The 24,315-nt window shown below is 41.6% G+C and overlaps 1 protein-coding gene across 1 annotated transcript in view; it reads right to left on the reverse strand.

The window, feature by feature from the left end:
* LDLRAD3 (low density lipoprotein receptor class A domain containing 3) overlaps positions 1–21,332 on the reverse strand; it is a 108,177-nt gene extending 86,845 nt beyond the window's left edge. The window contains exon 1 of the mRNA XM_053980926.1: positions 21,248–21,332. Within this exon, the coding sequence (XP_053836901.1) occupies positions 21,248–21,281 (34 nt within the window). The 5' untranslated portion in view covers positions 21,282–21,332. The remainder of the gene's footprint in view (positions 1–21,247) is intronic.
* Between the last annotated feature and the right edge of the window lie 2,983 nt (positions 21,333–24,315).

The raw sequence follows: 24,315 nt of genomic DNA on the forward strand, positions 1-24,315 counted from the left end.
AACAAAAAGACCAAGATTCAGTGTGTGTAGTATAATAACTTTCTTCTTTTCCCCACTTTTTGCTTCCTGACAGTCCTGTTTCCTGTATTTCCCAAAATCCTCTGCAAAGTTTCTCAAAAGAAAAAAAAGTGGTACCTGCTTTTTAGATACCTATCCTGGTCTCAGAAGAAAAAAAATATCCTATCTACCCTACTCAAAGTACCCATGAGACAAAAAGTCTCAGAAAAAAAGCTTGCCAGTAGGCTCTAGTTAAGAAAGATCATATATTTCAGCCCCTAATCCAAATATTTAGTGTCTCACTTGAGCCCTCTTGCAGTTTCCAAACCTGGATGTGTTTCATTCAGATGAGTCAATCCAGGGGACAACTCAGCTAACAAAAATGAATACATTTCTGGTTAACTACAAAACCATTCTTGCCTTTTAAGGCTTCATCCAAAAATTTTTGCATCAGGTATTCTCCCCTGAGCCAAATCAAAACTCAGGAGATCTCTTAAACCCAATGCTGTAACTCCACACATCATTTTCCTGGCTAAACAAACTGAAAGGTCCACATTCCTCCTGGCACCCATCATATTTTTGTATGCCACAAAGTGTACATTCTGTAGAAGGGGTGAAGACATGTCCAGACAGATCATGCCAAACTGGCAAACACTGTGAGGGCTGCAGAGCAAACCCATGAGCTGGGGAATCACCTACAGAGCTGCACAGACTGGTGTCAGAAGAAACACACAAGATCTCAGGAACCTCATGAAAATTTTCAACAAAACAACAATCTTAATCCAGAGAACTCAAATTTCAACAAAACAACTATCTTAATCCAGAGAACTCAAAATGCATAGACAAAAGATATGGATTCTACATACTCAGTAATAAATTTTTGATTCTCAAAGTGCATACTACTTGGTTCCAAGGCAGGATACATTTGTTTCCACAAAAAAATCCAAACTGGAACTTAGGGTGTGCTAAGCTCATAAATTTGCCAATCTTTTCTTCAAGCTTCTTGGAAAGTAAGCATTATTGCTGCTGCAGTGGCACCTGAGGCTGGCCAGAACAAAGGTTCTTCAGCACCTTGCTCAACACAGTAATGAACAGCAGTTTCAGCATGCTGCCATAAGGGTTAATTTTAATTTTGATTCTTGTTGGCCTGGTTGGCTCTGTCCATACATACCAACCCAGCAGATATAATTGCAAAGCAGGTATATTTGGTTCTAGTCACTCTGCCAATTTAGTGGCAACTAATGTTTGAAAATTGCAGGGTGTTAATTTAGCACAGTGGGTCTCACATTATGTTTTTACTACTGAAGACTGTATTTGATTAATGAGAATTAAAAGAAAGACACTACACTTTATGAAAGATTTTCTAGTCTTTCCCCAAATCTCTGGAAAGAAAGAAGCAAGAAAAATCAAACTGTATTGACTTGATAATGATGGAAACAGTGCAACTCAAAACTGTGCATTTCTGAGTTTCAGCAGTCATTTTTTTCAAGTTGATGAGCAGAGAATTGCTAGTGCCAAGCAATACCAAGACTTCTGCCAAGCAGCTATCAAATCTTGGTAAGACAAAACAAGCAGCAGGAGATGTCTTTGCAATACAAGGACAACCTGACATATTTTCTCTGTAACAAAAATGTTCAATTTTCTTTCACAGCCCCAAGAAATCAGCAAATGGCTAGCTCTAATTGTGGCTCTCCCAGTACTAATCACACATACATTTGCACCTTCCTGTCCTTCTCACTCACTACAAGAAGTTCAAAAGACTGTAGTGAAACTGTACATAATCGGTAATTTTAAGGACATTTTGTTAAGTAATACACAGTGCCAGACTGACTGCCACTGCCATCAAAAGAGACCATCAGTGTAATGCACACAGGCACTAGCTGAGGTTTCTCCTACTTAAGAGAAGTGTGCAACAGAAGCAACAAAAGCAAAGTAAGAGTCAGCGTGGCAGTGCATCACTGCTGTTATGACAACTGATTCTTCCTTGGCAGAACAATGTCTCAACCCACTCGCAGTCCTTACTTGCTTCTGCTCATTTGGGGTTGAATTTTCTAACCAAATACCTAAGCAGACTTACTCCAGACTTACTGAGATTTTCAGTCTTTCAGCACCAGAGCCTCTGTCACACATATCCTCCCTTTAAAAACATAGGCCTGCATTTAAAAGAACAGGAATCTTGCTGAACATTGAAAACTCACTTTTCTCCTGGGGAAACCTGAATTAAAGACACTTGGGAGCAATGAAGTTCTTAAAAAGGCACCTGAGATTCTTCACAGACTTATTTCTCTAATTTTGATTCCCAGTTACTGCAGTAATTTTCTTAAAGTCAAGGTGACACATTCTGCTCCAATCTTCTGAAGATTTGCAGTCACAGCTCCCTCCTTCACTGCTGGAAAGCCCAGTAAACTCCAACCATCCATACACTGAGGTTTTGCCTATTCTCTGAAGCTACTCCATTAGCATCAGAAAAACAGGCCTCATAGGTGAGGTACAAAGTTTTGAGGTAACAGACCCTGCTATAACTTCGGAAAATTAGTTAAACACTTCAGAAAGGTTTCACACACTTTGCATCAGACAAGATGTAAAGCAAATGAAAAAAAAAGGTTAAAGAGAGCAAAGACTTTCCTCCTACAATAGAAGTAGGAGGGAGCTTTCATTTAACACAATTCATTTAACAAAATTTTCCCTTCAGTTTTACTCCCCAATACTGGCAAATACTGAAGTATGTGGAGATCAGCACCTAAGCAAAAAAAATTACTCTCACAAAAGCAAAAAATATTTGGCCAAGAAGACAAATCCTGTGCTTATATCATAAAGACCATGAACTTGGGACCACTTTCAATATTCTTTTTATTACACACAAAAAGTCACTATCTTTCAAGATGCTTCCAAAAAAAGGGATGCTTTCATTGTTATTATCACTAATGCTCAATTTAACAGGTCAGCTGTGCCATCCTGTTAGCAGGAGACATTACACAACACAAAAAGACAGTAAGTCATACTGTCTAGGACACAGGATAAGCAACATGACAAGAATGGTGATGTCACTGGCTAACCTGTGACCTCATATATTATACAAGACATCAGGCTGCTCTGTTTTCAGAGACCCCCAAGCAAGCATCTCACAGCCTGAATCATTCCAGACACGCCTTTGTTCATCACTCTGTACGAGGATGCTCATCATTCATTGCACCAGAACGTAAACTCCTTGCATTCAGGACCCAGAAGAACTGAGCTTTGTGAATGACACTGACAACTCAGTCACATGCTCTTCAAGTCTGGAAGAAAACCTGTCTGCATCTCATACTGCTCCATGTGGAATGAGACTCCTGTGACCCTGGTGACTAACCCAAACAAAAGAGGATGCTTCAAGTCAGGAGAGGTTTCCTTCAGAATGCCTCATTCATAATTTAACTGTTAACAGCCATGTAACTGGAGTGGCCGCAGGAAAAAGTAACTGTATAGTTGTCTATTATATTGAAAGCACTTCAGTTGTGTTTGCTTTCTACTTAAGCAATAGGGCTTCACTTTATTTCAAGGGTTAGTTCCTTTGGAAAAAAGAAAAAAGGGATGAAGCTCAACTAATAAGTAGAATTAATTTAACTTCGTTTTTAATCATTCAAGAAAGGCTGAATGTGATTACTATAGTCTTTCCCATTTTCCTCATCTCCTAGGCAATTAATTTTCACATATTTAATCACAATATAGTCTATAACATAAGAAATATTTATGCACTTGTTGCTTCACTACAAGTTTTGTGTATGGATATTTCTGATTCAGGGGGTTAACACAAAAATTGCATTACTTTTGACCATGGATACTGACCCACATTCTATGAACAATCTGGAAGTATAAAGGGAAAACTAAAACAGAAAATATAATGGAGTGCTAAGATTCACCCAGGACCAAGAAACTTTGCTCAAGCTGTGTCCTAGATCATATTGTTGTGTTTCACACACAAAGCAGATGATATGGCTCAACCGGAAGCACTTAATATTATCAATTAGCTCTTTGAACTAGAGCTGTGTGTTCACCAGATTATCCAAAAAATAAATTTAGAAGTAATATGCTATGTATTGACTGCATTACAGCTGATTACTACACAAACAAACTGAACTGAAGTGTTACCTCCATCAAACAACATCCGTTCATTCCATGTGTGAACTCAAAAGAGGGTCATGTGAAAATGTCTATGATACAACACCCCAAACACAGGCATCCTTAAGATGAGGATAGAAGTTTTTGCTTCCTTTCACCTTATCTGATCACCAAGTTCATTCATATGATCAGAAATGGTACAGAGTATCCCTTCAGCAGTCTGGAAGCTTCATTCAAAAAGCAGGAAGTTGTTCTCACAGAGACTGCTACCACAAGGTAACTTTGCAGCTTCATCACTGCCATCAGCTGAGTGGCTATTATGAATTTTTCAGTGTATTGCAGATTACCCTCTACCTGGCTGACATTCTTCAGACACAACAGACCATCAATCACAGTGACTGCCAGAGAAGGGTGGTGACACAACTTTTCCAGTATGTCCACGTACCTTCTGTGTTTCAGAAGCATCTTGACAACAAGAAGCACATGCTGACAGAGATGCTTTGTGGTTAAACACTTACAAATTTTTTCAGTGCTGAGTATGGCAAGATCAAAACCACAGTAAAACTTTGAATGTATGACAAAAAAAGTTTCCTTCCCTCATGTATTCCCAAACCAAAAGCACAAAATTCATTGTGCCACTGGAAACCAGAAACTAAGTACTCCTTTCCCAAGTCTTAATTCTTCGTTCTGCTGCACCTTTATATCAGAGCTTCTCCACTGAAGATGTTAAAATCTCACATGAGAAAAGCACCGATTCAAGGATACTTTTGCTTGTGGAAAGTGAAGGTTTAAGCCATTGTACAAACTTAAAAATACTCTTTTCCCGTTCTCAGTTTGGTGCCTAGAAAGGTTAACAAATATTCCTTTTAATACATGGAAGAACAGATTTAGGTACATAAGGCAGACACAATGCTGTGCAAAATTCAAGTACACTGCTGTGCAAAACATCCTAGCTGCAACACATTCAAGTCAAAACTTTCAGTTTGACAACTCCTCCATGTAAAACTATTTACTCAAAGTAGCAGCATCATTTGTGTCCTCTTTCCCTAAAGAGAGGCAAGAGTGCCTACAGACAGAACAAAGTGCAGCAGGCTGAAAAGATTAACTTTTTAGTTTTAATGAAATATCATCATTTGAAATTTCATTTTGAAACCAACACTTTTTAAAGGAAGCTTGGTAAATGGAAACTGAAGCAAGAATGCAGTAAGTCTTTAAGTAATCCCACAAAGCAGCTGATTGACACTGATATTGTTTCCAGCCCAGTCCCTTTAATGAAGTTTAAAGACATCAGAACACATTACAACAAAACCAACAAAGGATGCTCCCCAGGGAAGTGGTCACAGTTCCAAGCCTGAGAGAGTTCAAGAAGCATTTGGACAATGCTCTCAGGCATAGGGTGTGATTCTTCGGGGTGTCCTGTGCAGGGCCAAGATTTGGACGTGGCAATCCTTGTGGTTTCCTTCCAAATAAGGATATTCTGTCATCTCTGAGAACTGAGATGTCAATTCATTTTTATTCCCACAGCAGTTGAAGGCAAAAAGTTAAAGCACTGAAACAAACCCATTGAGGTTCTTTTAAAGAATCATGACGCAAATTCTCAAGAATGTATAAAAATAGTAACAAAATCATTCTTCATGTGTGTTTAAGATAGAACTGAATAATTTTGGAAGCTATGTATGTTTATACAAAAAACCCAAAACCCCACCCCAAAAAACAAACTATATATTTCCCTTTAATGCCTCCTTGGCAAACCTCCTTGGCAAACTCAGATGAAAGACATGCTCCAACAGACTGGTTTTTAGGATGTAGCATGTTCAGCACTGCCAAACCCTGCACAAGTGTTAAACAGTTCAGATTCTGCAAGGTAAGGCAATGTCCCAAATTTTAAGAAAGTGATCAGAAAACATATGAATGAAGTCCAGTTGTAGCTATTTATCTTTGGACCTCCATCCAGGAAAGTAGATGAAAGATGCTTGCAGCATCCTAGGGGATAAGCTATATAGATAAATGAATACTTTTCCCCCATCTCTCATTTCTACATATCGGAGAGTGTGATCCTACCCTGCTTCCTCATTTGTATTTTAGCTCATATCTTACACAGAACAGAGAATACCCTATGCTAATGAAAATAAGCACCACATATTTTTCAGGACATCTATTTTAATGCTCCCCTCTCTAGCATCCAGAAAAGAAATCTGCCATTGCTCCACCCTAGTAGATTGGAGGTGCTAACTTCTTCCTATCAGGAAACACTGGAAGGAGAACCTGCACAATTCCAAATCCTCATCTATGACTCCTCACATAAAAAAACAATACATATACAACTGTTGTCCACTCCCAACCTACATATTCTGATTATAATGAAAAACTATCAGAAATAACTCACATATGATTCAAAGTACGGATATAAAAGGGACAACTGAAATAGCCTCCTCACACAAGCTTAGAGACAACAGCACTAGACAAAAGAAGCAGACCTCTAAGCACTTTGAGCACCAGCAAGAGGAAAAGACAGCAGTCCAGAAGTAGCCTACTTGAACAAAGAAAAGAAGCAAAAGTAACAAACAGTGACAGTGTGTCACACATGCAGGGCTGAGTCCTCCAAGTTCAGCCTGAGTTTCAGCCCTTTGTGGACCTGCTGCTTTGCTGATGCAAAAAGAAATCCACCATCTCATCTGATGCTGTTTGCCACATTCTTTTTGTAAGCTACTCCAACTTTATTGTGGCTCAATGGCAAAGTATTCATGGAGAAGGGAAAAGGCATGTGCGCAACAACCTCGTAAAACTTTGAGAAAAGCAGAGAAGTGGAACTGACAGTGGCAACTACTGCTGCGTCTCACTTAGCAAATCAATCGGAAATCAGCTCCAGCAATTAAGTTATAATGAATTATTGATGACACTCACTTTGGGGAACTGAGCACTTAACCAGCATTTATGAAACTAAAGAAACTGAAGTGGGTAAGCACTATCCCCATTTTGCAGACGGCACAAAGCCAGGCAGACAGCAAACAAGTCCACGACATTACGCCTTGCCGAGGACCACTTATCTCTAGCATGTTATCTCAGTTCTGTTTGTACATGGTCACACATCACCTTGATTTGTAACATATTCCTGCTTCAGAGAGGCACAGTGAATGCTCCAGCTACAAAATTCAATAATTTCAGTAACCATATCCTACTACCTTTTCAGAGGTGGGGAGAAAAAGGCTGCTTAAAGTAAAGGGCAGCAGTCTTGGAGCCAGGGAAAAAACACTTTAAAATGTGATCTACAACATATGTTCAGTGGCAGAATTTGCCCTTGAGAAAGCAAAGAAGGTATTCAAGCCCTACTATTTCAAGATACTTTAAATCTGTGCTTAACATGTGTTTAAGTCAGTCAACTTTCTTTGCCAATGCAAATATATTCAAGTAGAAACTCAGAAGAAAGCCAAGACTTCAGTCTTGGATTAAAACACTCTTGCCAGCCACTCAAGTCTGTCAGTAATGCCATTTCCTATCACTAACACATAAAAGTGATCTAGGAAAGAGAACTCACTCTACTCCTACCATACTTCACACCTGAGCTTTCCAGCTGATGCCATTATCTATTTATACCACTTAAAACCAAACAGACAAAGGAAGATGTGAGCATTCACTGCACAATATCTATCCTACCCCTTCACAATTTTTCATCAGACTTAGCAAGCAGACAGGCTATTGTCTACAGGCACTTAAAGGTAAGTCTCACACTTCTACAGCTTTCACCCTCAACAGCAGCTGCCAGAGCTGAGGCAGACACATATGCAGCTTTACAAATTAGCAGCCACATGCCATCCAACTGGTGTGAAACACCACTATGTCCTTTCTAACACACATGGTTACACACGTGCGAGTGTGCTGACTCACAGTCAGCTCTCTGACAGGAATGCTGGTGACATAAGCTTCAGGAGAAAGATTAATGTCAGTTCCGGCAACATAGCTCAGCCTTGCAGACAGGATGCCTTTCAGGAAGGGCAGCTTTCTGTGTGGAATTTGAGATGACTGGATATCAGGGTTCAGCCCTGCCACAGATGTCTTACATGATCATATTATTCTGCTTTCCTTGGCTTCAGTTTTCCTTATCTGTTAATGACTACTAATGCTCTCCTATCCCATGGGAATACTGCCAGCATCCATAATTTATCATTTCACCCTCCTTGGATGCTGAGAAGATGAGTCCCTGACAATATATGCTGATCAGCTGTTTGCCAAATATATAAACTGTTTTTAAAGAAGTATCATAAAAAATGCAAACTATTAATATTAAAGCCGTTTTGTGTATCATATAATCATTAAGGAGGGAAAAGGCCTCAATAATCACTGAGTCCAAGCATTAACCCAGCAGTACAAGTTCACTACTACACCATATCTCTAAGGATCACATCTACATGTTTTCTGAACACTTCCAGGGCTTGTGATTTCACCATTTGCTGGGCAATCTGTTCCAATGCGTGATCACCCCTTCAGTGAAGGATTTTTTCCTTATTCTTTATTCCCAGGTTTTTACCTGGCCTGGCACAACTTCAGGCCGTTTCCTCTTGTCTATTGCTTGTTACTCTGTCTATCTCACCTCACTACAATGTTCTTTCAGGGTGTCGTAGAGAGCAGTAAGATTTCCCCACAAGTCTCCTTTTCTGCAGGTTAAACAACCCCAGCTCCTTCAGCTGTTCCTCACAAAACTTGTGCTCCAGACCCTTCACCAGCTCTGTTGTCCTACTCTGGACTCATTGCACTACCTCAATGTCTTTCTTGCAGTGAGGGGCCCAAAATGGAACACAGGATTCAAGGTGTGGCCTCACCTGTGCAGAGCACAGGGGACAATCATTGCTCTGGTCCTGCTGGCCACACTATTGCTGATTCAGGCCAGGATGCCATTGGCCTCCTTGGCCATTTGGGCACTGCTGGCTCACATTCAGCTGCTGTCAACCAGCACCCCCAGGTCCTTTTCCACAGGGCATCTTTCCAGCCACTTTCCCCCAAGCCTACAGTATTGCATGGGGTTGTTGTGACCCAAGTGCCTCAGGACCCAGTACCTTGCCCTGCTGAACTTCACACAATTGGCTTTGTCCCATTGATCCAGCCTGCCCAGATCCCCCTGCAGAGCCTTCCTACCTTCACACTGATCAACACTCCCACCCAGCCTCGTGTTGTCTGCAAACTCCATTTATTCCTCAATAGTAAATAGGCATTTTTCTATCTTTATAACCAAAAAACTTTGATGTATGCAGCTGATACACAGTTTGGGATTCTGACTAATAGGTAGGACCACCCTGTAACAGATAGGCAGGGAGGAGATTGAGAAATTGCAGCTTCAACTCCCAACTAGACTCAGTTCACATAGTAACTCTCTAGAGATAAGTGATCCCCTAGACCTAACAAACTCAAATCATTTTAGATACAGAAATCAACTGCCCTGTTATTTACACAACAAGAACACCTGGTATGTTTTAATTTCTGTTTTCCTTTTGCATCTACCCTTTATTTCGTTTAATGCTGGGGTTTGATTAGTGGGAAAAGGGAACAACTTGGGAAGATTGTTTGAAAACAGATGATGAATCTGTATGTTTCAAAGTATACAAAAACCACTCCACCCTGGAAACCTGCAATGGCTAGCTCTTGGTATAGCTGCTTACACCTAGGGTTTAATTTTGACAGTTGCGCTCACTCAAACTGCTCTCTAAAACATTTACTACAGCATTTCAGTAATGCATTTTTTCCAATACAACAGGCCAACACAGTCCTTCTAAACCAAAGCAAACAACACTGGAACAGTAACAAAATCTGTGCCAAGTTAGTTTTCTTGCAGGAATGTGCAAAGTAGCTTGGAAGGCTTGTGTTTGCAAACACCCAACTTATTCCATCTTCAAGGGCCAGACTGGCAAAGGTGTGAAGACCATTCCATTTCCTCAATGTCACTGCTCCTTTGAGACATCCTTTATCAGACATGCTTCCTTTCCAAAATGGAGATAACCACCTGATATTTTAGAAGTCTAAATCATGCACTCTTTACTGGGTTAAAAACTGGCTGGATAGCAAGGCCTTGTGGGGAATGAACATACATCCAGCTGGCAGCCAGTCACAAGTGATGTTCCCCAGAGCTCAGTGTTGGGCCAGTCCTGTTTAATACCTCTATCAATGACCTGAATGAGAGGAACAAGTGTCCTGTCAGCCAGTTTGCAGACAGTGCTAAGCTGGGCAGGAGTGCTGATCTGCTGGACAGGCTGGATCAAAGCCAGCTGGTGCCAAAGCCAGCTGTGTGAGGCTCAACAAGGTGAGGTGATGGGTCCTGAGGGAGCTGGTGTTGATTAGCCTGGAGAAAAGGAGGCTCAGGGGGACCTTTTCATTCTCTACAATTGCCTGAAAAGAGGTTGTAGCCAGGTGGGGTTTGGCCTCTTCTCCCAGACAACCAGCAAGAGGACAAAAGGACACAGCCTCAAGCTGCATCAGGGGACATTCAGGTTGGACATTAGGAAGAATTTTTTCACTGAAAGGGTGAGCACTGGAATGGGATGCCCAGGGAGATGGTGGAGTCACCACTCCTGGAAGTATTCAAGAAGCAACTGGACATGACACTCAGTGCTACAGTTTACTTGACATGGTGGTGTTTGGTCAAAGAGACTCAATCTTTGAGCCTTTGGGAAGGCTTTCCCAACCTTGATGAGTCTATGATTGTATGTGGGCTTAATTTTAACAGGATCTAATGGGCCTTACAGAGGTCTCTTCGATATAGGCCCAAAGAAAGTTAAACTGATTGCTTCTTCAACTGGAAAGTTTGCACACAATAGAGATCTGCCTAATTTTGCAACTACTGATGAGAAAAAGTACCAACACTGCAGGGAAAAATTAGCTAAACCATGGCTGAACAGTTTACCCATGAGACTACTCACAAGGAGCAGTGGCAGTCAGCAGGTCAGCAACTCTGGATTCAACCTCAGTTAGGACACTAATATCCTGCCAATGAGCAGCACTGTTTCTTGTGTTTCCAGATTTTATTTGACTCAGCTAATTGGCCATTAAGCTCCAATGAGGTGGACATTTATCTACAGATAACACAAGGAAACTGGAAAGTAAGCAGCTTGAGGCTACCCTGAAGACTGTTAACCAAATAGCAAGGCAGAGCTCAATTAAAACAATTCATCAAAAAACCTATATAGTCCATTGGCAGATTTTCAAGTATCCCATTAGAAATTTTAAGGATATTCAATCCGATTAGACACTGAATTCTATCTCATATAGAAACCATTCATAAGTAAAGAGCCTTTAACTTTGAAAACCTGAACATTATCAAAGCCACAGCAGGAAGAGACACTGGGCCTTTCCTGTGTAACTAACATGCACAATTTTCCATAAGAATGCCAAACCCTTTCTGTATTATATTGAAAAACGTGAGACTGATGACAAGGTACAGCTGTGCAAACCAATGTCATCAAGTACCCACCACTTTTGGGTGGATTCTGTTGATGTAACTAAGAGACACACTCTTACATGCTACCTCAAAAAAGCCTACATGCAGGACCTCTGAATCAGGAGCATTCCATGAAATGTCTTATACCTCAGTTGTTGAAAAGGGCAGGCATTTCAAGCACTTGAAATTGCAGCGCAAATAGGAAATTACACTGCAAAACATTCTGTCTCTCATTTTATGAGAACTTGAAGAAGAAAAATGGCTATTGTGCTCTTAACCTTAATGGACATATAATTCAAGTACGAAGTAAGGTCACTGAAACTATTCTGCGCTCTTTTTGAAAAAAAGATTGCAATGAAAAACATTTCAAAAAACACAATGCTGTCAGTAATCCCTATAGGGAAAAAAATCTGACAACACTCTACTTCAAACTTGCAGTTTAGAAGCTCACATTCCTAATGGAAGATTTTCAGAGTACAACTGGTACTGCCAACTTGTATTGTTTAAAAATACTCTTAGGAACTCTACTATCAACGTCCTTTTTATCTTCCAAGCACTCTGCTAATGTTCTAGACAGACCACTTTGATCTTTGGACAGAAGTACATTCTTGATTTGTATACTGCACGTGGTAGCTCCATTTTCAGAGGAGATAAAAAGAATAGGTTTCTGAAATTTAAATACTGCTTGCAGATAACAGAGGGAAGTCCTTCATTCGACTGCAAAAGGACAAATACTTGTGGTTTGATTAAGAATGCGTAAGCTGAAAAATATCACAGGGATTCATTTTTCTACTACCTTCACACTTGCTGATATTCAAAGCCAATATATTCATAAGACTGAAAACGCCTAAAAAAAGTAGGTAGATCTCACCTTTTATGATAGGGCTATCAAACACTTCTTAGAGAACATAAAATCAGAATTCCAACAGGACTCAATTCAATTAATGACAAGTTTAATATCTAGAACCTTGGTTACATAGTAAAATGAATGATCTGTTCATTTTAAAGTTCACAATATTTTGGGTTGGCTTTTTTCAAAATTCTACCTGTAACTCCATTTATGCTTTCATTTCACTCACAACTAGGTACTGAAATTCAGCCATATGGATAGTTTTCCTCCCTCTCCACCTTCTTTTTACCTTTCAAAAACTTGCTGAAAGGAAAAAGAAGCCTCTTTTGAGTTTGAAAGACAGCAATCACCACAAACACTGTTGTTCTTCCTTAGCCAATTCTGAATTATGCAACTTAGTTTAATTAGCTGGTCTTTTTAAAAGTGATTGAGCAGTAAGTTCTTCTAGTCTCCAGGATTTCACATGTGCAGTCTGCTTTCTGCCAGACTGAGCAGATCTTAATCTCAGCATCTGTACTGTGCCTTTCCAGTTACACAAACAAGCAAAGATGTTCAGATTTCACACGATGCCAAGGCCTTGAGAAAACACGTTTCTTGCCATTGATCAAACCATTGAATATTTAGTTTGGCATCTGCAAGATCACCCATCCAAGATCACCAGCTTTTAAGACTTCACAGTTTTAGGCCCATCCACAAGAGCAACTCGTGCCATTGGCAGGAGGCTGGCTAACAAGGTTGGACTTATTTGGCCCTTGAAACTCATTTATTGCAGTGTGTTTCCTTTGAAGGTCACACATGCTGACTCTACCAATTTATGTGTTTATGAAAAACTGATGTGCTTTGGCAGACGAAGAAACTCTACAGCATCTTTCTTTTTAAGTACAGAGGCATGATGAGGAAATCCATGGCTAGCTCTATGCATAAATAGGTAAAATTTGGTAAGGTCATGAGGCACAAAGGAAAAAAAAAGAGAAAAGTATACTAAGAGGAGGAAGGAAGTGATGCAAATCATCTATGAAAAGAAGCATGTAAAGACTAAGTCATCAGCATGCAGATTCACAACAAGGGAACAAGGATGTAGGCAAAGAAAGAAAAAGAAAGGAGTTTGAATATGACAAGAAAGGGATTCACAATCTGAGACATAATGGCTATCTTTAAATGCAGGATTTTAGCTGAGCTTATACAAAGAGCAGCAGAAACATTTAATAGCCCTTAACGTAACTTCTTATTGCATTGGAAGACAGCAGCAGAATACCAGCCCTGAGACTGAATTAGCAGCCTCAAAACTCAAAAGTGTAAGCTCAAGTATTCCCTTCTGTAGCCATGTGTGAGCAATGACTGCATTCCCTGTTAAGCAGCCACTATTTGGCAGGTTTGACACGGCCCTGAACCACAGATTACCTGTGCAGAGCACCCCAGACAAGCAACAGTACTTCAGGTTGTCAACTCTTGCCCTGCCTTACAAAAAGGAGAGAAAGTGCAACTTGACAAATACATGGATTTTCCTAAGTATATCAATTTGTGTGTCTCTATCATGCTTCACATCTTTGTACACCTAACACTCCTGTGTTTGAGGACTCTTAATACCTTTACAGTAACAATAAAAAGGAAGAAACTAGGAATACTTGACTAAAAATTATCATATCAAGAAAAATCTACTTACCTCACATCAAATCCATACCAGGCAAGGCAGAACATCTCTTAAAGGCAAAATAACACTATTTTGAACTGTAAAAACATATGCCTGATATTTGTGGCATATAGCTCTTGACTAAAACTAGGGTAGCACTAACAGCACCAGAAAAAGATGGTAAGAGAGCTGGTGTCAAAAAAAAAAAAAAAAAAGTTTAAACAGGTAAAAGGGGAGAGAATACGGTGAGGAAAGAATTTTATCTTGCCCTAAGTCATACTGCTGATCAGTAACACAACCTGGAGTAGATCCTGCAGCACTAAGACCATGAACAGCTTTGCCCAGAAGAATACAAGTCTTCAGCTGACACAGATACACGTGGCTGGCAATGGTGTTCTGTCTGGAGCTATAAGCATCTTCTGACTCATTAACAATTGAAGTGATAAATTCATCCAAAATACATAACGTAAGAGAAATTACTCCAAGGAAGGACAGAATATGAGCACAAAGTGATACTCAGTAGTCAGAATTCACATCTTAATTTTTAATGGAACCACAACCTACTTGCTGCAGTAACATTATTACATTTTATCAAAACAGATAAATTCTCACATGGAAATGTTACCTAAAATCGAACTTTTCATCCAACAAACCAAACAGTTTCAAAACAGACCAACATAGGCCACGTCATGTGATGTAACTGGTTTCCATTTAAAATTTTCAATAAGAGAACCCTGAACGAGGAATCTCCCCCATCACATTCTCTAGGAGCCATCTGGAATCTGTCTAAGCAGATGATAGATAACAACGTAACACCAGAGACCCATAGCAAGGTGTGGCACTTAAGGATTTCTCCTTTAATTTAAAAGGAAAAAAAATAATCAGAATTCATACTTAAAGAACAAAAATAGCACTAAAAACTGAAAAATTGAATTTTTGCCCCTATTGAAACAAGCTATTTTATAACAAAACAGCATACTTCAACCATATTCAACTTATATGCTTCCCAATTTTTAATAAATTAAGTCTCACAGGCTCCTGGAGAGACACCAAAGCCATTTTAAAATGGAAATCTTTTGGCTAAGAAGACATAGTATCAGGACCTTGGAATTCACTCCCAATCCTAAATGATCCCAGATTTTAGCAGAGTTTCACAGCCACATCACCTTGCATTCATTACCTCAGCTACCTGTTCACTCTGACATGTGACACAGCAACTTACTCAACCATTTACACATTGACAAAGAGCAGCTTTGCTTGATATGTTTTAATTGTGACAAGTTCACAGCTGTCCAGCCCATGGCTGGAAGAACGCTTAAGAAACACACAGGAAAAAGTTATCATCAGGCACCCCACATCCCTAAATTGCTTCCATTTTCATTTTGTTCATCTGGGGCCTTTTGATTATCCACCCATATGATTCCCCAGTCCTTCAACACATTTCTCACATTAACAGGAGCTACCTATTATTTCTCTCCAACTTCCAAAGAGTACACATTTCTATAAGCTGCAACTAAAATAAGTATGTGATTCCACAAATTCCTTTGCAACCAAGAAGTGGGTAAGTGGGGATCTGCATAAGCAGCTGAGAACAAGAACAAGGAGAGACCAATGGCTCCATTTAGAAATCTCACTGCCTCAGCATTTCCCATGTGCAAATTAAAACACACCCACACACAAAGCCAGCTACTATTACACCGTCTTCTCCCTTAAAAGGATTTTTCTGTCCTGATAGACAACACTGCATGCAAGGTGAGGTTGGCCTAAAATGCCTTTTAGTCTGACAGTTTCACTAGCACAAGAGGTTGCATGAAAGAAACTAAACATTTGATCAAGTTACTGCAGCTTACAAGATCCTACATGTCAAATAAGCTGGACACACACATAGCCCTCACAAATGCAAAACCCCATTGATCATATAAATCAAAAGTTTCTCTATCAGAGGTAACTAATTTAGAGAAATACTTTCTGCCACGGTGTTTGTTTTGCTTGTTTTTCTTAAGCTATTTGTTTAATTATCGGTCTTTGTTACTGGGTTTTTTTTTGTTTGTTTCTTAATATATAAGAGCTCCTCCTCAAAAATTCTACAGCAGTCAGTAAATGTATGATAAACTGATTATCCTAATGGCCAACTATACAATTACCTCCAGCCCTGATCTATTTACATTTCAATCAAAGGGCAATCTGTCATTCTATGTTTCACTTGAGAGCTACCTTAAAATACACATTTAAAACTGTTTTCACTTGAAATATTCCATTCTGCATCTTAGATATAGCCCATTATGAGGTCCTGCCAGAGTAGAAGAGTTATGTTTTAATACTTGAAAAGACAAAAATGCCAAAACCCTACTATTGAGACCCAAGATGTTTTTCCTTCCTCATCTTTGAAACCTGCTAGCTGATAATGAAGCTGTTCTCAAATTCAGACCCTGAAAATGCCAGTTGAAATAGTTATCACAGAGTGCCTTAGACCAAAGGTAGAATATCCACAGCTCCAGTCTGCAGCAGGCAGGACAACTGAACAGCCTACCAGGCTTTCTAGCAATTCATAAAACTCATCAGCTTTCACAACAGACAAGACATAGAAATGGAGAGCACTGCTACCATCACAGCAGATCTCATGCTACAGATTTTTCAGGCCTACTCCATCCATTATTGCATTTCTGCTTACATTGGCAGAGTAACCACAGAACAGGAGATATGACAGACACTACTCTGATAAAATGTACCAGTTTGGAAAAATTAATTAAAAATTAAAAACCATAAATAAAACAAAAAACAAAACAAATTCTTTCTCCAGGTGACAAATTAATTTTTAATTAGGCCTTCCCACATTGCCCTGAAATACAGAGATGCTTGAATCTCAGCTCATCACTGCTACCTACCAAATCAACATATCCCTGTAACAGTCTAGAGGATTTACAGCAAAGGGAGCCATTTTATTCCTCACCCAGTAGATTATCAGCATAAAAATGAAAGCAGGATGCAGGTTCCTATTGTCATAATAAAAATATTATAGTATCACTTGGAAACTTTTTTCTCTAAAAAAGTATGGAGCTTGCTGGTCTCAGCGTATCAGGCACAACAGACTGACTGCATGCTTGTAACAATTTATTTCACACTTGTACAAAAGGTGTATTTTTACTAACCTATTTTCTTTATAACAATCTCCACTTCCTATCACAACACGTGACTGCAACATTGCAGTCATGCTTCCACCCTCTCAACCTGGCAACTGCAGACTCTTTGCAGCAATTATCCCAGGCAAGATGGCATGGCTGGAAGTCATGGGCCTTACAACTCCCCACATTCAATCAGTAAGAGAAATCTGTTTAACTCTAGCCAAGGACACACTTCCCCCAAATCATCCTCTGCTTATTTCAGTCCCTGCACAAAAAATGTACTTGCAAGAGTAAAGTCTGACAACAGCCTCAAACATCAAATGTCGAATAACCAGAAACTGATTCAAGACAACTTGTGCGTGGGCACAGGCTCCTGTGAAAAATCCCACATTCTCCTCAGCACGGCTGTGGAGCTTTGCATTGGAGTGAGTACTCCTGGCTGCTCTCATTATGACCACTGGCAGACTCACATCTTCAGCAAATATCCAGTGCTTGTTTATTACTGTCCCAAGCTGGAAGTTTCTTGACTTGCCAACTACAGGAATCTTTCTCCATCTCTCCCACACTGATCTGTTACCCACGTTCACAGCTGGCTTGTGTACTAGGAAAGACAAACACTGGTTATGCAGCATTAGACTCAGTTTAAGAGTTTTTAAGAACACTGTTTGAAAAACACAGAACAGACCTACTGAATACACAACATAGACATGAGTCTTCAAGTAGAGAGTGATTTTTTTCTCTCTCTGCTTATCTAACCGTGGAGACCACTACTCAGCAGTGCTGATTACCCCTGCCATGCAGTACATAAGGTTTTCAGCAAAGAAATTCTGCTATTAGCAATACCTCTGAATGTCAGTACAAATGAAGACCCATGTAAGGAAATAATGGCTATTTCCTTAACATCATGTGGAGGTTTTAAGTTAGCAGATATTACACAATACACACTAATGTGGTAACATGACTCTTCAAATAGCACCTACCTCTGCTTGATTTTAGGGATGTTCTGGTTTTTTGCAAGATTTTGAGGTGAAGTTGAAAAATGTAATGAAAGCACATGTGTGGCCCTTCATGTTTATGCTGTTTGTGGAATGGGTCCTGAATCTAGGAATCTTTGACCAAAAGACTGGAGGGAATAAGACACAGAAGCCTCCCCTCAGTACAGAGCAAGCTGAGTATATTTTAAGAGGCATAACATCTACCTTATATACTTGACTAAGGTATCAGAAAGGCCCTAATATTGAACTGTGACACCTGGGGATGATACTTAGAAATCCCAGCTGTGCATTACATTTTGATTCGCCAGTCAGTTGAAGACTAACATTTTAAAACCTTCTTCAGTTAAAACAGAAAGGTCTGTAGTTGTCAGAAAAAAACAGTGTCCCTTTTTCGCTCACTTTGTAATCATACTTCTAAAAGCAGTTAACTTACCTGAATGTTTGTGACTCCTGCCATCGTTTCTCTTCTTAATGGATGATATACAGGTTGAAGAAAAAAATACATAAATCTATGTTCAAAACATGTTCAGTAGATTTAGGTTTCTTTAAATTAAAAAAAATTGTCTTGAATACATAGTACAGTGGCAGTTAGGATTACAGAACTAATTTTTCTGTTACAGATTGTTTACATTTTATTGGTTTTTCAGCTGTAGTGTACTTGCAATTCTCTGAAACAATCCTTTCCAAAACTCACTGCAACTGTGTGTAGATCAGCTTGCATTACTTCATACAAGCAGTAGAAGATAAACATAGATGTCTGTTTTCTACCTAACAGACCACCTTCTATATTAACTTAACCTGATAGTGTTGTTTCAGTCTGAGCTGGAAACAGGAATCCTTGCAGGACCTAACCTACATCCAGGAACTCCTGGGCTGACACTGAGACAAAGTAAAGTGCTGGAAACTGGGTCACACTATGTCATGTACAGGGCAGCAAGAGGGGATTGGAGCCTGACCTGCTTATACTGGCAAGAGCACGAGAGATGAACGAAACTGGGTGCATGGTGTGCGAGCTGCCCAAGAGCTTGATGAGACTTGAAATGAGATGGGGACTAGAAGAAGAAAGGAAGGTAACCAGGAAGTTCCTGTGCAGGGAACAGAGGCTGAAATTTCAGATCCATAGTCTCTTTCTAATCAATTACCAGTTAGCTACCAACTGAAATTAACAAGCCTGGTGTAAGTTCAAACTCGGGTATCATAACAAAGTAAAACCTTTCCCATGCAGATAGGCTCTTTCAGGATGAAAAGGACTATTTGATACAACTACAATATTATTAATAAAGACAAAAATAAAATATCAACTTTGCCTTGCAAATATTCACTGCCAATTCAAGTCAACAGTAACTTCTGTACACTAGCAGAACAACTGTTTAGACAGGGACACTATACACTGTTTATCTTCTTTTAACTGAAATTTATCCCTAGGGTTTCAAGGTTTCCCATCTGTACCCAAAAATGATTAAATAGGAAAATAAGTATTTATATTTTATATCAGGAGTTACCAGAAGTAAAATTCCAAAAAGAGTGAAGGCCAGGCAGAAACAAGCTTATGCTCCCTGTGGGAAGCTTGCAGGGATGCCAAAATATACAGAGGAAGCAACATCTAAAAAACAAATCCCTGAAGACCTTCTACTTTATTTTTCAAAAGAAAAACAGAACACATGAATAAGAAGTTTCAGAAATTTCTTTGAATCTGCCCCAAAGTAAGCCAGAGTATCTGGTTAAGTAACTGCAAGAATGTTGTGCAAGAGTGGCAGCCAGCAGTCAAAAAGCTGAAGTACCAACTTCCACACAAGAAACAGGTCTTTGTCACTGCCCCCAAGCCAAGGTGGAGCAGGAACATGGGGTGTGGGTGGCTGGGAAACCTTCAGATGTATAGATCAGTATCTTGTAGATGGGAACCCTCCGTGTTAATCCAAGGGTGGTACTACAAGCAAATATATTCCAACACATGGAAACATATAACTTGCTGTGAATAATTAGATGAAATTTTGGCAGTAGTAGAATGGAAATTAATAAGGAAGAAGCCACACAATCCAGGTAAACAAAACGGAGCTTCGTCTGAAGCCTCCCAAAAATGGAATGGTGGAAATTGTTTTGCAAAGATACCTAAACCTCCAAAGACTTAAGAATGTCACAGTCAAAGTTTGCAGTTGTCTAATCCCAAACCAGTGCAAGTCCTGTAACTCCACTCTTCGCCTCCTTCCTACCCCTCTACACCAGACTCGAACTTTTACCATAGAAGCCGTGAAACTTACGAGTTCTTCATGACAACAAATACTCTTAAAAGACAAGAAAAGAAAATAATTTGAGCTTGATAATCTGAGTTTTACACACTGTGTGTCACCACTTCATCGCCAAGGCGTGACTCGGAAACAGACCCAGCAGCATGCAGCCAGGCTACTTACACTGTCTGGAAAAGAGCCCGCTAAGATCATGTTGCAGAAATAATTCATACCTGCAGCAAAGCTGCACAAAACATTATCAACTCGCCAATTCTGGCAGGCATATGCCGACCGTGATGGGGAGAAAGAGTTTCTATATAGACGAATATGAACAAGAAGTATGAAATCCCCTTTCCGCACCCCAAGTAAAGCGAGCAGGACCCGAGCGCTTCACTTGGCCATATCCTGCCGCGGGCCCACCGGCGCAGGGTCGCCCGCACCCGCCACGGCCTCCCTCGCCCCGAGGCGGCCTCGCAAAGGAGAAGGGGGCCCGCCCCGGGATGTACCACCGGAGCCGCGGCCCCTTCGGCCCGGCGGCGACTTCGACGCCTGGTTCGGCCCAAGGGCGCCCGACCCCAAAGCCAGCCCGGCCCCGCCGCCCGTTCCATGTGCCTCGCCCCACGCCAGCCCAGCTCACCCCCGCTGGGGCCGGGACCACCCCGAGCACGCCCCGAGGGGCGGAGGGGCCGAAAGGCACACGCCGCATCCCGGCCTGGCCCGCCCGGGGAGGGGAGGGGAGAGCGGCGAGAGCAGCCCGGGGAGGGGCGGCCGGCGGCGCCCCCGGCCCGCCACGAGCCGCCCAGGGAGGCGGGGGTGGCGAGGAGGCCCCGGCGCCCTCCCTCGCCGAGCGGAGCCGCCCCCTCGCTCCCGGGCAGCGCTCCGGGGCACCGCCCCCGCCCGCACTCACCCGCCGAGCCCAGCAGCAGCCACAGCAGCCACATGGCCCCGCACCGGCCGCCCCGCAAACTTCGGGGCTGCTCCGCCAGTCCGACCCGACGGAGCCTGCGGCGGGGAGCGGCGGTGCGTGGGCCGGCCCGGGGGAGGGCCCGGGGGTGGTGCCGCCGCCGCCCCGCCCCGCTGGGCGGTCGTGCCCACCCGCGGCTGCCGCCGCCCCGGCCCGCACGGCTGAAGGGGCGCTTCGTCTTCCTTACCGCTGCTACCCGTCAGACACCTCCGGCCAGTTTTGATGGCCGGGTTGCGGTGGCATTAGCGTGTCTTACAACAAACTCTCCGCTTGCCGTACAGCGGCGGACAGGAGCCCTTTAGGAACACCTGGAAGAGTTTGGGTCAGAGCTGTACCCCTGCGGACGTGCAGGGGCATAAATGTTCTCTCAACACCTTCTGCAACAACAAAGGGATATATTGCTTTCAAAAAGCCTCCCTTTACATCCTCTGATGCATGCTCCTCTAAACTTCATTCCCTAACTAGAAGACGAGGTATTTCCATAGCTAGTCAGAGTCACATTGGAAAGGACTTCTAACATCATCAGCAAGTCCAATTTATGACCAGACACCACCTTGTCAACTAGACCTTGGCACTGAGTGCCATGTACAGTCTTCTCTTAAACACTTCCAGGGACAGTGACTCCACCACCTCCCCGAACAGTTCATTCCAATACCTAATCACCCTTTCTGTGAAGAAATTCCTCCTGCTATCCAACCTAAACCTCACCTGGCTCAGTTGAAGACTACGTCCTCTCAACCTGTTACTGGCTGCCTAGGAGAAGAGGCCAACTGGCTACAGCCTCCTTTCAGGTCTTTGTAGAGAGCGATAAGATCGCCCCTGAGTCTCCTTTTCTCCAGGTTAAACAATCCCAGCTGCCTCAGCTGCTCCTCACAGGACTTGTGCTCCAGACCCTTTCCTGTTGCCCTTCTCTGGACACACTCCAGCACCTCAATGTCCTTCCTGAATTGAGAGGGCCAGAAATGGACACAGTACTCAAAGTTTGGCCTCACCAGTGCCCAGTACATGGGGAAATGCCAAGTACAAAGGGAAATCAGAGCCAGCCTGTGGGGTTTACTATCCTAGTAAAGCTCTGAGACACAGCATTTGGGAAATTTATATTGCATTTTCAATCTAGGGGCCCAATCCTGTCCCTACTTGGCTTTAGTGGGATCAGGAGTGGGCCTTGTTTTAAGGAACAACATTTTTCAGTGTTTGATGACCAGGAAGAACCCCATGTTATTGTGCCCCATTCTGCCTTCATGGAAAAATCATGAATGCTTCATTAAGTGGTACCTTTTGGTTGTAAAGTATGTGTGTCAAGTACATAAGTAGATCTGCATATGTATAGAATAAAGTTTAACTCTCTAAAAAGCTTGCAGCATGCATTTAGGAGCTGAAGAGGAAGGCTTAGTGCCGAAGGTATTTTAGCTAAGAATTAAAGCTAGTTTATAACAGTAAAAAGTTGCCAAATGATTTCTAAAACTGTGCTCAGCTAATCTGTGCAAGAATAATATTTCAAGCAGAATTCTTACAATTCGTGTTTAACATACTCAGAGGAGCTTGTGGAGATTTACTGATAAGGATTTCACAGCATTTGGAAAGATGAATTTAATTTTTTATTTAAAATAAGGCTTTTATTTGAATACTTAGATGTAGCTTCTGTTAGTTTTTCAGTGGTATTTTAACCACTCATAGCTAATTCCCTCATAGAAGTCAGCTTGGGAACTAGTTTCCAGAAGGAGGTCTGAGAAGGAGGAGTGATTTCTGACTCCTGAGGGATGTGGCTGTGGGAATTTCCTCTGCCTGTCAGGACACAGATCTCCAGCTGCTTCCCTTCCTTGCTGGGGTCCGAGTGTGATAGCCCAGTGTGACCATCTCACCACCTGGTGAGCTCCAGCCAACTCACCCTGACTATATGCAGCAATTGGGGTTCAGAGGCAAAGCAAGGGGGATGGGAGCCTCCTCAGCAGTTCCCAAAAAGCAGGATCTTCTAGTTTTATGAGAGATTAAGTGGGAAGCTCTTTGTCTGTAAAAGCATTTTGTACATCTCAGTTTCTTAGCCAGCACAGAATAAAAGGTCCAGTGTGATTCCTCGTTACCTTTTGGATGTTGGGCTATGTGATTAAAAGTGTAATGCCTGTTAACACAAAGATGCAGGGAGAACAAAGACAGGCAGAGAAACCTCAGTAACTTCATCAGGGAAAATGGACCAGGCAACACTGGCTGCTCCCAAGAACATCAGAGAAAACTGATTAAACCTTGGTAGCTGGTGTGAAGTCTGCCAAGAAACTGTCTCCAAGATGCCTTGCAAACTAAAGGTGATTATTGCCTATGGTATAGGACACATGAAGGGATGCAATGGGAACAGCATTTTGGGAACTTGCAAGATTTACTGTGCAATGTTTAGGGCAAAGAACACAGGAAGGGAGAAGGAAATCTATGAGGTGGATCGAAGAGGAAAAAATGTGGGAAAATAAAGGAAAAAGGGATGAAAGGGGCTGGCCATATCTAGCTGAGCCCTGTGTTTGATCACCACAGCCTATCCTATATTCTAATTAAATCCTGTTTCTAGCTATCTTACATGTAGGTGCACTATCACTTCTGAGGGGATATGTGTGAACACTAGTGAACTTCCAACTAGATTAGCCAACAAACAAACAGTCTGAGTATGTGTAAGTGAATAGGACCACAGGCCTCAGGTCAACAATACACACTCTGATTCTCTTTATCCTCACATGAACTGCCTTCTCCGCCCTCACCAGGGGAGATCTCTGGGTTTGTCCCTCAAAGCAAGATGTGATCCCAGCTCTGCTGCAGACTTTGTGTGCCCTCAAGCAAGTCACTCTTGTCAACCCATGCTTTGACTCTCAATGAAACTACCAGCTATCTACACCACAAAGATAAAGGATAAATAAATAATTTCAGGTTGCTCAGAATGTGGCTAGATTCTGAATGGCTACTAGTAATGCAGGATACCAGCCTATAATCAGGACAAACAAGGAATATTCTCTGAAAAAGAGATTAGCTTC

The sequence above is a fragment of the Vidua macroura genome, chromosome 6 (genome assembly GCF_024509145.1).
Source record: "Vidua macroura isolate BioBank_ID:100142 chromosome 6, ASM2450914v1, whole genome shotgun sequence".
In the NCBI taxonomy this organism is placed as follows: Eukaryota; Metazoa; Chordata; class Aves; order Passeriformes; family Viduidae; genus Vidua; species Vidua macroura.